Here is a 15,055-nt window from a genome sequence, read left to right on the forward strand (position 1 = left end):
GAAACTATTTGTTCTGTAAGCCTTCACCTGAAGTACAATAAAATAAAAAAATTAAAAAAAAGAGAAAAAAATAAATAAATAAATAGAAATTGATAAAAGAATAGAAAAAAATTAACGCATGTCATGGAACATCGTAATCAAATTGCTGAAAACCAGTTATAAAAAGAAAAATGTTAAGATATTCACAAAAAAAAAATTTGGTTGGATGATCAACAAAGAAATGGAAGGGAAAAGTTAACATTGCAGAGATGAAAAGCATATTAGAAGTGACAAAACAGAAAAAACGCTTGACAACTCAGTCATGGGAGATTAGAGGAGACAGGCTTGAGAAAGCATACAAAACAAAATGGAAAAGAAAAAGGAGATACAAGAAATGTTACAGAGAAGATAACAGATATGGAAGAAATTCAGAGGTTATATCACCAGAGACAGATTTATCATGGATCTAATGAATTTTGAGCTTCAGGGCTTCTCGCTTGCATGGACTCCCTCGATGGCCCTGGGAAGGGCCCTAGCAATGTGTTCACATGGTCATTATTTTGGTAAAACTTGCAAACATTTATACTCAAGCTGCTTTTAGAGTTAAATGTCAATGTCATGATTTAACAAAAACGAAAATAACATACGAAAGTGAAAATGATAAGAGGAAGTATTAGTGTGTTAATTTTCTCATGGCAGGGAGTTAAAAGTGGAATATGTATTTTAAAAACATGATTCCAAGCCAAAAAGGAGAAAACAGACAACCAATACAAATATTTATGAAAGACTTGAACAGGCACTTTACAAAGGAGAATGAAACAAATAGCCAATAAACACATGAAAAGATGTTCAGTTTCATTAGTCATCAGGGAAATGCAAATCGAAACCACAGTGGATTACCAATCCAGACCCATCAGAATGGTTAAAATTAAAGGACAGAAAATACAAAGTATTAGTGAGGATATGTAGTATCAGGAACCCTCCAACAGTGCTGGCAGGGTTATAAATTGTCACACTTTGGAAAACTAGGAGTATCCATATCCACTGATCCTAAAAATATGCATACCTTATTACTCAGTAATTCTGCTCCTAGGTATAGATCCAACAGAAATGAATATATATGTTAACTGAAAGACACACCAGCCAAAACTAGAAACAATGAAATGCCTATCTACAGTAGAATGAATGAATATTCACATAATGCAATATTATGCAGTGATGACTATGAATGATATAAAATTATGCAATAATATGGTGAATCTCACAAGCATAATGTTGAGTGAAAGAAGCTAGACACAGAGTAAATTGTGTATGATTTCGTTTATATAAATTATAAAAAACAGGCAAAGCTAATCTGTGCTGTTGGAAGTCAGGAAGGTGGTTACCCTTACACAGGGAGAAGTGAATGGAAGAAAGCCAGGGTAGGGGCTTTTGGAGTGCTGGACATTTTCTGTCTCTTGATCCCGGTGCTGGTTACATGGTGTATTCACTTTGTGAAAATTCACTGAACTGTATACTTATATGTGCAGTTTTCCCTATATAGATTATATTTCAATAAAAGGTTTAAAAAATTAACACAAGACTGCAACCTCAAAGTTTTCCAAAATATTTTTTCTTAACTTCAAAGAAATCTATTAGAACTTCTTATGGTGAAAAGTCATTTATTGAAATTAAATAATTTCTTAAATATCTCAGTTTTCTTTGTTAAATTCAAGTATATTTTCATTTAATGCTTTAATTTAATACTTTTTATTTAAAATGCTACATATAAAATTATCCCATTTTTTATCAAATTATTTTTCTCCTTTTTTTTTCTCTTCAGCTCTCTTCCATTTGTATATATACATAAGAAGATGTTCAACAAATGCTAACTATGTTTATATCCAAGAGATGGGATTTAGGGTGCTTTTTAAAATTTCTTTTCTCGACTTTATTTTATATATATATATATATATAGTTTGAATTTTTTTATGATGAGCAGGTATATGTGTCATTTCAAATAAACATTAAAATAATTTGTTTAAGAAAGAAAGGCCAATCTTGTGTCTTATGCCTACATTCAGCCATAGCCATCAGAAAGGAAGATTTATAGGAACATATTCTACGCAAACTCTGATTATAGTTACTGTTATGGATTGAATTGTGACCCCCAAAAATGTGTGTCAATTTGGCTAGGCCATGATTCCCAGTATTGTGTGGTTGTCCACCATTTTGTGATCTGATGTGATTTTTCTATGTGTTGTAAATCCTACCTCTATGATGTTAATGAGGCAGGATTAGAGGCAGTTATGTTAATGCGGCAGGACTCAATCTACAGGATTAGGTTGTATTTTGTGTCAATCTCTTTTGAGATAATAAGAGAATTGAGCAGAGAGAAGGACCTCATACCACCAAGAAAGTAGTGCCAGGAGCAAAGCGTATCCTTTGGACCCAGGGTCCCTGTGCTGAGACGCTCCTAGAGCAGGGGAAAATTGATGACAAGGACCTTCCTCCAGAGCTGACAGAGAGAGAAAGCCTTCCCCTGGAACTGGCACCCTGAATTCAGACTCCTAGCCTACACTGTGAGAGAATAAACTTCTGTTTATTAAAGCCGTCTACTTCTGGTATTTCTGTTATAGCAGCACTAGATAACTAAGACAGTTGCTTAGCACCATTTAGCCAGTTTGAGGGCCATCCCTGTCTCTCATCTCTCAGTGGGATATGTTCAATTTGTCGCTTTGTAGGCAGGTGTATAACCATATAGGATGGTCTCATAGGGCAGAGACTACTTAGAAACTTTAGAAGGTTTTATGTTTGCTTTTTAAATCCATAATGTGGTAAAAAACAAAACAAAAAAAACTATTCAACTGACAATATCATTTTAATTTGTTTCAATAAAAAGCAGAGGAGGCACCTTGAATTTCTGTTATCAATCCTTTCTTATTATTTTTTAGAGTCTGATATTTCTTGTTCGAGACTGGAGTTTCCCATATGAATTTTCATATGGAGCTGATGGTGGCGCCAAATTCTTGGAAAAACGCCTCAAGGTTTGTTCGCTATCTAGGTGCATGGCATTTCACCAATAGAATCTGAACTGAACTGTATTATTTTTGTTGAATGATTTCCTGAATAGATACTCAGTAGCCACAATCTCAGTTAACCCTCATAGTATCTTTATGAACAAACTAAGATTGATATTTAATAAAATACTGTTAGTTACAATTTGAAATGTTATCAATCACTTTGATACAGATAGATTAATCGGAAATGAATTACTCCTAAAGATAAAAATTTTACTTTGAAGAATTAAATCAGTTCTAGACTATCAGTGTAAATATCTAGATTCATGTTTTTTTACTTAGTAGAGTTTTAAAAGTCAATTTAACAGCAATACTTGGTTTTGAAATCCGCAAAGTCAATCCTAGGATATTTTGCTCATTGTTTACAGGAAGTGAAATTAGCAGGCTTTCCATTTTTCACATCATGATAGTTTAGTATTATCTGAGCTGTTCACATTGAGCAGACATCACAAAAATCTATGGAGAAATCAGAAATCAGAAAAAACCAACAAACAAACAAACCTGAGATTAGAAGAAGTTCCTTGATAATCACAGATCTCTGAACTTACCTGTTTATAGTTACTTTTAGGTAGTTTGTCTGTACTAAAAAGCTGGCAAATACATGTTTAAAAAAAGACCAATTTAGCTTATAAGTAAACACCCAGCTGTTAAGATGCCTTTTGAGAATTTAGATGTATACTTACCAGGTGACAAGACACTGTCTTGAATGTCTCCTGAAGAGAAGGTAGGAATATCTTATGATCTATTTGTGTCTCCTGTGTGTACTTTGAATTAAAGAAAATTTGAATTTATAGTGACTAGCTAGAGTAAAACCCTCCTAATTTGTACTAAAAATGGGAAGGCCTATCTGAGTTAGTGTAAAAGTAGACAATCATTAGTTGTAATTAATTAATTATACTATGTGTATGCTATTCTTGGAGCCCTGGTGGCGCAGTGGTTAAGATCTTGGGTGCTAACCAAAAGGAGGTCGGCAGTTCGAATCCAGCAGCCACTCCTTGGAAACCTTATGGAGCAGTTATACTCTTGTCCTATAGGGTCGCTATGAATCAGAATCAACTCAACGACAATAGGTTTTTTTTTTTTTTAACGCTATTCTTAGATACGGCAGCGTGAGCAAATTTACCCAAGACTTTATTCTTTCTTCAGTAGCAACCTACCATGTCATTTTTATCATTGTGGGACCAGACGGACATAGCAAATACAAGATGCCACAGAATTCCTTTGGAGTTCAGTTTATGTTGAAAGTAGTTTAAACTTCAGAATGATTTACTGCAGGTCTCAGGGAATCAGCATGAAGAACTGCAGAATGTTCGAAAACACATCCATTCCTGTTTCACCAACATTTCCTGTTTTCTGCTACCTCATCCTGGCTTGAAAGTAGCTACCAATCCAAACTTTGACGGAAAACTGAAAGGTTTGTCTTTTAATGAATATGTTTGCATCTGTCTGATTATGAAAAGTTATCCACTAGGCTTATGACTGCTAGTTTAGTTTATCCACTGATGTGAGGCTGATGATTAGAAATTGTTAGGAGAATTGGGAATCCTGGGCTGGTGCTAGAATGCCTCCTGGATGAACTCTGGGATTCTATGGGTGCGGAAGGTGTATACTGACTGCTAAAATAGGCCAAATCCTGCATTAACCTAGGAGGCAGTACCCCTAACCCTCACCTCTGTGCACTGAGAAATGCTCTTTCATGTCTTTATGCTTAATTTTCCTTATTTACATTAAAGGGAAAAGTAGACATCTGTCTTTTGGGGATGTTGTGTTAAGTTATGTAATTAGAGATTGAAAAAAACATAGCATAGTACTGAATGCAAGCTCTTTAAAACTGCCACTAAATAATTACAAATTATTAAAAACCTCACTAAAAATAAAACCCTGTCTGGATGAGAAGCAGTTTCTTAAAAAGAAAACAAAAAGCACTAGAGGATTTTTGGAATAGTATATACTAATACTTTGTAATTATCTCTTTAACAGAGGCATGACTAATGTTTTCATGATCCCAAAGTAACTCATTTAACAAAAGAGGGAGCAGGGGTCTGGGGAAATGGAAATTGATCTTTCTTAGTAGATAATCACCAGGTCATTAGATATATGCTTTGCAGTTAAATAAGGTATAGTACAAAGGCATTTCTGACCTTTTTTACTGGTAAGTCTAGAAGTAAAAACACCACTGAATTCAGACATTTGCTTAATTTACGGTGGACTTTCTGCATTGTGTCGGGCAGGACAGTGATGTAACAAGCTTTTCTGCACGATTGTTCTAAAAGTGATTTAAAATTACTTTAAAAAAACAACAGTAAAACTTGTAGCCAATTTATGGAAATTGGCAGATTTAAAAAGTAAAAGTATTATTTTTTCGCCTGTATCCATGGCATTTGTTCTCAGATAACTTTTATTTAACTTTGGCAGTTAGTATCACAATTAGGGTCAATCATTAGCATTGTTTTTATACATGTTTTAAATTATCTTACCTTTATACAACAGAATAGATAGCTTAAGTAAGAACACATTAATGCATAGATGCCAGGATTCTATAATTTCACTGTTACTACTCATGAATTCGGAGCCCTGGTGGCACAGTGGTTAAGAGCTTGGCTGCTAACCAAAAAGGTGGCAGTTTTAATCCACCAGCCACTCCTTGGAAACCCTACGGGGCAGTTCTGCTCTGTCCTGTGGGGTTGCTATGAGTCAGCATCAACTTGATGGCAGTGGATAGGATAGGTATTAAACCCCTGGGTGGTGCAAACGGTTAACGATTGGCAGCTAACCGAAAGAGTGAAGGTTTGAGTCCACCCAGAGGCATCTTGGAAGAAAGGCCTGGTGATCTACTTGCAAAATATCAGCCACTGAAATTCCTTTGGAGCATAGTTCTACTCTGACACACATAGGGTAGCCATGATCAGAATCAACTTGATAGCAACTAGAGTGAACACATAGGCCTCTTGATACTCTGCAATTACCTAATGGATTCAATGTGTTTTGAATCAATTACATAGAGGGCTTCCACAAGTCTCTCTTTCTTCTCTGGAGTTAAGGGACTGTAAACAGGCAGAGGAGGGTCAGGCCTTCAACAACAGTCCTTTATTGGGACAAAAAAATACTCTAGCTTGTTCCATTACTTAGTATACTGTTACGGTTCTTAAATTAACTGATACATTTTGCACTGAAAGAGCTCAGAAAATCACATGGATATAGAATCCCACTTTTTAACAGATTTGTTCTCTCCCAGATTTTACTCATGTCTAAACATATATTGGCCTATAGAATTAGTTTATAGTTACTCATAAGTTGTGGGTTTACCAAAGTAAACCTAGCCTGGGAGAAAGAGAAATGAAAGGCCACTTCAGTTGTCCATAAAAAGTTCCATTTTAATGAGGCTTTATATACCTTATAGGAATGATGCTAAATTCCTTTTGTGTGCAGAAATTTTCTACTTTGTCTCAGAGTTTCCTTAGGCAGTTTTGGAGGTCTGCTATCTACATTATTCTTCCATTCCATCCTGAATCTTATAATTTAGTGTAATTTCTATCCAGGATGTCTTGTCAGCTGGTCATGCTGTTCTCCAGAGGGCTGGCATCTGAGTGGGGGGCGGGGGGGGAATGTCTCTGAATAAACAATCCTGTAAAAATTGTTCTTTGATAATTTCTCACATACTCTCTCACACACATAAATAACTTTGTAGTTCATTATCGATAGTAATATTTGTTATGATTACTATTTTTCATGGTTCCTCACATTATTGCAATTGTTATTCTCATCTATTTCCAGTGTTATTAAAAACTTATAGTATGATTATATTTAATTCCTATTGATTTAATAGCTTCCCGCATTCAGAGGAAACCAAAAGGATCAAAAGTGCTGAATCACATTTATTCCTTCTACATTCAGCCAGTTGTTATTGAGTGCCTATACTGAATACCTCTCTTAGCATAGCAAATATGATCTTGTAATTCACTAAGAGTTATCCTTTTTTGAGGTTGCTCTTTGTTATAGTACTTTATGTGGAATGACCAGGTAACCACATCATAAGTTGTGAAGCTGCTTCCTTAGTAGCTCCAGTTAGATTTCAGAAAGCATAACCAAATGCCATAGCAAGGTGATTATTTTAAAAAGTGTGTTTCTCATGATTTGCCAGAATCAGATAATCCTGAGAAAATATCTTCCTTGGTTAATTCACACAGCAATGCTACACTGGTGCATTTGCCCTGTGGAGTTCTTAAAAAGTATGCATCATGTTCCCAATTATTGACAGATACATACTTTAGCCTAGCCCCTGGATTCCTAGCATAGTTTTACTTTTGTGGCAAAAATTATTGAAGAAAAGATGAAAACAGAACATCATCCTGAATAATCACCTACCCACACATATTTATTGAACACTTGCAGTGGACCAAAGCTTGTTGACATTACAGTTCACCCTCTAAATCTGCATGAGAGCAGTAGAGGTAATTCTCAACTCTTATTGTTGAACATGAATATGTCAAATGATTAAAAAAAAAAAATCTGTTTTATGTGCCCCTCATACCCAGAATACATTTCATAGTGTCTAGTTCAGAGCCTTCTTAACATGCACTCTTTTAGTCTATTCAATTGCTCAAGTATGGTAAAGAAAAATAATGATAGCTTACTTTCTTGAATTCCATTAATTCTTGGAACAAATTCAGATTCACTGCCAAAAACATGGTTTCTTTAAATCTTTGTGTTGCAAATAGCCAACACAGAGCTGTTTGCTGTAACAGAGATTGATACAAATACTTCTGACTAATTTCGAGAAGATCTCTGCCAACAAGTTCTTCCCTGAAATGATCCTGCAGGATCAATATGGACTCTTAATCAAGGCAGGCTTTCCAGCTGTTTTCCTTTCTTGTTGACATTGACTCCAATAGTTCACAGTATTTCCAGTATAAGTCAATTCACGGTACTCAGGCATAATTTTGACCCAGTACAATGCCTTGAGTAGTTCCCAGAGTGCTTCATCTATTATGACGAACGTATCTTGATAATCACTTCTGGAAACTAATGAGATTTCCTAATAGCAGACTTCTAAAAATAGTTATATCTAGTGAGCAACTTGACTTCTTCAGCAGGTTTCTCTATTGACAATCCCTTTTCCATATGGTTCAAGATAACCACCACCCAGTTAGGCATGCCATTTGATCAGCCTGAAAAAGCTCAGATGTTTTCTAATATCAAAACTCCTTGTAAGGATGTCGTAGCCATAGATAAGATATAGATAACAATAGCTTAACTTCTTTTCCAATGTGTACGTAGTCTTTGAGGATGTAGATGTAATTGTTCTTGCACAGGAAATTGCTGCCCAATGGTACTTAATTGTAGGTGGCACTGAAGTATTAATCACTTCTCAGTCATGTTTTCCTTCTGAAGCAAGTAATGAGTCTAGGTACAAGATCGATGTTGTATAAGTGCCTTGCTCATGTGTCACAGAGATTTTACTAGTATGCTATTTCACAAGGGCACTCACCTTGTAGAATCTTTACTCTGTCTTCTTAAATCTTCAACTGAATATTCATTCAGCCAAAATGTATGTGTCTACTGTATCAGGCTCTGTTCCCAGTGACAAGGATACAGCAGTGAACAAAACATGAAATGCATGCTTTCACAGAGTTTCCAGTCTAGTGAGTGGAAGGTGTCAATAAATAAGTAAAACATAGAGCGTGCTCGGTAGTGATACGTGCTATGGAGAAAAATAAGGCAAAGAACAGGGACAGGGTCTGTGGAGTGGGAAGTGAGCTATAATTTTAAATAGGGTGAGCAGGGAGGAAACTGAATCATACAGCTTTCCAGGAGAAGGCACTCCATGCAGAGAGAACAGTAAGTACAAAGGCCCTGAGGTGGGTGCTCACCTCTGCAAATTAATCTGGTTTGCAGATGTTCAGGGTCATGTATTTACTGTATTCAATTAATATTGTTGGTAAGAGCTCACCACTTGTGAATGTTATGAACATATTGTCCATATTTTCTGAATCCAGCATCGGGATACCTGGCATTGGTCCCAGTGAGAACAAAGTCATAGAATGACTAATGCTAGGTATATGGAAGCATATTATCTTCAGAACACATTTTTAATCCAAGCGTATGGTTATGTGATGGTTGCTTTAATGACAATTGCCACACTTGCTGGTGTATAAGATAAACATTCCAATTTTATAAGGAAATTTTGGGAGAAATACTTTAAATACAGGTTTTGAAAGTGATTTTAAAGTGTTTTTTTAAGGAGAAATTTTTTGTTTATGTAATACATTATGTTTTGTATCAGGAAGAATTAAATGTTCTAGATATATAGTAATAGTCCACTAACTATGAAAAAAGTATAAAATCATATCCTAAAAAAATTTAATGGTATCAGTAAATACAGATACATAGCAGGCAACAAACACAACACAGAAATGTGGTAACATAAAAACAAATACTGGTATTTGAGTAAATGCTGGTAACCAAAAAGCAAACCATAATAATAAATACATTAGAATATATCAATACATAGTACAAAGCAAAATTGTCAGTAAATTTGGTACAATGCAAGCATACATACAAAAATAAATTTATATAAACTTTTATATAAACCAAACAAAACTTGTTGCTCTCGAGACTATTCCGACTCATAGCTACCCTACAGGACAGAGTAGAACTGCCCCATAGAATTTCCAGGGAGAAACTAGTGATGCAAACTGCTGACCTTTTGGCTAGCAGCCGTACGCTTAACCACTGCGCTACCAGGGCTCCAAACTCTTATGCAAGTATCCATAAAACGTGGACACTAAAATTTGAAAGTGGTACAAAACATGAAACAAAGTAAGTTTGAAGGATTTCCAGCATCATGCTTACGCGTGTCATAGGAGCAACAAGCAAGGGGATAAAACATGAATTCTGTGGTACTTTCACGTGTATTATCGCTATAATAACAAGCAGGAAAAATGCAAACACAATCGTAAGGTTTTAATCTTTATTCTTAAGAGACTGTGCTGAAATCCACATTTTTTATTATTACAAGCAGTTACTGCATTTACTTAGAAACCAAGTCACTGGACATATTGTGCTTTTTACATATATTTTTAAGTTTGAAATGTGATTTAAGAAATTATCACTGTGTTCAAAAGACTCCTCTGAAGACTTTTCTGTGTTACTTTGCTAAGTATGTAAGGTTAATCTTGAACATAATGCTATAACATGGGTTATGTGTAATCAATTTATGCCAAACATGATAGGTAAATAACTCCGACTACCTCTGATTGATTATGGGGCCTATGTGGCCTTTTCTTGCGGTTATTTTGTGTTGCTGACTTCCACCACTAGAGGTAGCATCATCACCACTATCTTTTTGAACTCTCACCAACACAGCTCACCGAGTTCTATACACTTCTCATAATGTGAGCGTTCATGTGAGACACAGCAATTTTTGGATACGTTTTCTGGAGGGAATGCACCTTTTAAGTCAGTAACTATCTGGCCTTTTCCCCATTTATGAGCAAATATATATATAAAACCACAAACAAGACTTAAAGACATCATAATGCACGAAATGGCTATATGAATGGGTTATAAAATATACATTTAATATCAAGGAAGCTATTTTATAGGTAGAAGACAAGATAAGTATTTAATTGGAGTGGAAATAAGAGAGACCAGCAGTGGAAATATGAGCATGAACATTTACCCTGAGAAGAGCGGGTTTCAGTTGTTTCAATGATGGAAAATGAGTGATGGCATTATCACCGGGGGAAAAAATGGAGGAAATCAAAGGATGTTTTATTCTATGGCATGGAAGACTGGTTAGGATTTTTAAAATAATGATGAATTTGCTTTTACTTGTAGAAATAGATGATGAATTCATCAAAAGCTTGAAAATCCTGATTCCTTGGCTACTTAGTCCTGAGAGCCTAGATATTAAAGAGATCAATGGGAATAAAATCACCTGCCGAGGTCTGGTGGAGTACTTCAAGGTATTACTCTCATTTCTAGAGCATTTGTGAGTACTTAGATTTGACATGTATTGGCATGTAGTTCCTACATGAAACCAAACAACGTGGACTCTGGAATATGGGGGCACAGGTATGAGGTGTCTAAAAAATGATAAAAATTAGAGGATTCCCAAGAGAAGCTTGCTTTCTGTAATTAGTTTTTGAGGAAGCTCCTTAGAGATAACTTTACTGTCCCCTTTTATATTGGGGGAAATATTTCTTTGAAAGATAAACGTATCTAAGAGTTGGAAATGTCTCCCCCCACCCCCGGTTTTCCCTACATACTATGTACACCTTAGTCATGACCATACTGAATTTTACCACCATCTGAAAATCTTCCCAAAGGGGCTATACTGGACAAAATTCTTCCATGTTTCCTGTTCTCTCGACCAAGGGCCAATTATTTTAAAATTGCTTTTACTGGTTTACCTCAGATGGAAAATCACGGTAGGACCTAATACAACACTTTTACCAACCTGCATATGTAATGCAGAATTTCAGTTACCAACCTAATTTGTGGGATCAATGCTCCAAGGACTAAAAATGTCAATTTTTAAAATTCATATTTTGTTATTTAAAATGCTATCATATACCTCCTGTATGATCTACTTTTCATCTCTCAGCAATAAATGACATTTTATTTATTCATAAAATTTCTAGTTTTACTGTGCATAATGCTGTGGAAAAGGACCTTTACACAAATCTATTCCTTAAAGCTTATGACATCAACAAGGGACAAATTCCCGTGGGTAGCTGAAAGAGGGAGGTTACTATCAGCAGAGGGATCTGAAATAGTTTTAAAGGAGATGGCAATGAGTTGAGCTTATAAGACGGGTAGGATTGGCAGGCGGAAATGTGTAAAAAAGGCATTTTAAGAAAAGGGAGCAACATGAACAAAGAAAGAATTAAAGTTGAGACAAAATAATTATAAGTTCCTGAAAATATTTTTTGCACTGCCAAGACTTTAGAATACAATTTAACAGAATTAGAGAAATACTGGATGGAATTGTTTGAACATGATTTTTTTTCCCCCAGGCTTATATCAAGATCTATCAAGGTGAAGAATTACCACATCCCAAATCCATGTTACAGGTAATTTATTAATCAGGAGGCATAAAGTTTTAAAACATATTTGTCACCAAAGCTAAGCTTTCATGCTTATAGTCATATATGCTACAATCTGGCTGTCAGAAATTGCTGTATATAAATATTGGACAGAATGAGTTATTGGAAGACTATTTTCCTATTGTACCCATTTTGTGTGTTCAACTAAATAAGCATTTTTCACATATACCTGTAGCAACCGCACTTGTGCTGAAATATGAATTCTTTAAACCAAAGAGTTTCTGTTCTCTTTGTACCGTATTTGTTTATAAAACAGACTTATACTGTGATTTAGATTCAAACATGTAGCAAGCAGTAGAAAAAGGAGGTCCAGGTTTTAAGTGATCTCCACATTTAACATTAAAAAAAAAGGAGAAACTAATTTTTTTCTTTACATATTGTTTAAATTTCTCTAAGTTCTTAATAGTTCCTTTTTGTTATCAGTGATATATTGTTCTGTCAACAGTAGCCCTTAAACTTAAGTCATACACACACACACATAATTTGTATAAAATCTACTATATACTATTTCCCATGTTTTGAGTTTATATATATATTTTTGTATTTGGTGAGAGGCTTAAAAATATTTTTTAAAGGACAAAAAAATCTTCCAAATAAAAATTCATTTTAGAATTGTGGCTTATTGAATAAAATTGTTTTATGTATTTTGAAGCTTTGATTTCATTAATATTTTAAAATTGTAGAAATATTTCAATGTTTTCAAATTATTTGATGACTTTGGTTTCTTGCACATTTCTTGTACATGATGCTCTAACATGAGAACTGCCTGTGGAAGTTTAATAAATATGAACTCTGTTTTACATCATGTTTTGTACTTTGTCCAAAGGCCACAGCAGAAGCTAACAATTTAGCAGCTGTGGCAACTGCCAAGGATACATACAACAAAAAAATGGAAGAGGTAAGAATGAAATATGTTAAATAATGTTTCAAATAAAATCAGTATTTCCTTGATGAATTTAGTCTTTTCCAAGTCACTGTATATACATGGAAAGACGAGGTGGCTTTGCCTTATTCTTCTTCCTCATCCTTATATGTATGACAGTCCTATTTACTGTATTCCTAAAATATTTTTTAAACAAAAGAAAAAAAGCTATGTATGCACAATTGTGAAGGCATTTTAATTGAGTTGTTCCTATTTATAGTACATCCTTACTCCCCTTTTTTTTGGTCAAATCTTCCCAGTATAAGATTTATTGGCTAACATAGAATATGCTAACCTCCCCACTACACCTCCCTACATTACACAATTCTAGTATTCCCATCTTATAGACAAAAACTTTTAGGAAAAAAGAAACTAAACCTTATGGGCCAATATTTCTATATATTTCCATTTTTACATTCCAAATTTGGGTGCACTTTATAGTTGTGCATATATACTCATATGATAGAGGGATTTTTATTCCTTGAAAATATAAAATCAAAAGTAAATCTAACATGGTTGGAGCCATAGAGTCAAGGGAAATACATGGAATGATGTTTCTGACACAAGTAAAAGGTAGTTAGAGAGTATTTGCTATATACAGGTAGTCCCCGACTTAAACGATGTATTCGAGTTACGACCAACCGCACGTACGTGTTTTGTTTTGTTTTTTTTTGGTACGTCTTATTATTAGTAATATGTGTTGCAGTGTGTAATTTGCTGATGTTATCATTCTCAGATGTAATGTTTCCAACTCCCAAAGACAAATAAAGATTGGATTTATAGATACTGTAATAAAAGGTAATAATAATGAAAACTAAAAAAAGAAGGAATTCAATGTCAGAACTGACATGCTGGAGTAGCCGTCGGAACAGAACCCCGTCTTGAGTAGGGGACTACCTATAATTAAATCTCAAATAACCAAAGGAAATGGTATGGTTAATAGAGTTAAAATATGGTCCAAAAACATTTAGTATGCTTCTACTTAATGTCTAGAAGAAAATACTCAATGGGCTTCATTCAAACAAAGATCAGTGAAACTGCCAGAGAGTATATTTCACGAGTTTGCTTTGAGAGCTCATTGTTTTAAACTAAACTTCATTGGTCAAAATTACTTCAGTACGGCTAGAACAGTTTTCCTAGAGGAACCTGGATATAAGTAGTTTTCTTGACTTTGGATTTATTCTGGGAATGAACTGTTTTGCACTTCAGTATGTATTTGGTCTTTTCATCTTAAGGAGCTTAGATTAAGTTATGGATGTTATTTCCCATGTCAAAAAGAAAATAAAAATTAAGAATGACTTTATATGTCACCCATAAAATATCAGTTCCACTTATAATCACTCCTCATACAGATGGAGGGTGGAAAGATGTGGATCGACAAAACAAATATGCAGGTTCCTTCACATTATTAATGTGTCCTAACAAATTCAATTAGCTAAGTGAAGAATTTTGATACAGTTGCTAATTTTACTTTGCATTAAAAAAATACTTCTCTATTTGATACAGATTTGTGGTGGTGACAAACCATTTCTGGCCCCTAGTGACCTGCAGACCAAACATCTGGAGCTTAAAGAAGAATCTGTAAAGCTATTCCGAGGGGTGAAGAAGATGGGTGGGGAAGAATTTAGCCGGCGTTACCTGCAGCAGTTGGAAAGTGAAATAGATGAACTTTACATCCAGTATATCAAGCACAATGATAGCAAAAATATCTTCCATGCAGCTCGTACTCCAGCCACACTGTTTGTTGTCATCTTTATCACATATGTGATTGCTGGTGTGACTGGATTCATTGGTTTGGACATCATAGCTAGCCTATGCAATATGATAATGGGACTGACCCTTATTACCCTATGCACTTGGGCATACATCAGGTACTCTGGAGAATACCGCGAGCTGGGAGCAGTAATAGACCAGGTGGCTGCGGCCTTGTGGGACCAGGTAAGAATACGTTTAATTCTAAGTCAATTCATCACACAGATTTAGAT

General features: G+C 35.0%; 1 protein-coding gene across 3 annotated transcripts in view; it reads left to right on the plus strand.

Moving 5' to 3' along the window:
• ATL1 (atlastin GTPase 1) overlaps window positions 1–15,055 on the plus strand; it is an 84,746-nt gene that overhangs the window by 63,720 nt on the left and 5,971 nt on the right. For all 3 annotated transcript variants that reach the window (XM_004370849.2, XM_004370848.2, XM_023726166.1), the window contains 6 exons: window positions 2,913–3,005; window positions 4,314–4,452; window positions 10,878–11,005; window positions 12,059–12,115; window positions 12,975–13,046; window positions 14,577–15,008. In XM_004370849.2, the coding sequence (XP_004370906.1) occupies window positions 2,913–3,005; window positions 4,314–4,452; window positions 10,878–11,005; window positions 12,059–12,115; window positions 12,975–13,046; window positions 14,577–15,008 (921 nt within the window). The remainder of the gene's footprint in view (window positions 1–2,912; window positions 3,006–4,313; window positions 4,453–10,877; window positions 11,006–12,058; window positions 12,116–12,974; window positions 13,047–14,576; window positions 15,009–15,055) is intronic.

This window comes from Trichechus manatus, unplaced genomic scaffold (assembly GCF_000243295.1).
Source record: "Trichechus manatus latirostris isolate Lorelei unplaced genomic scaffold, TriManLat1.0 scaffold00010, whole genome shotgun sequence".
NCBI classification, from domain to species: domain Eukaryota; kingdom Metazoa; phylum Chordata; class Mammalia; order Sirenia; family Trichechidae; genus Trichechus; species Trichechus manatus.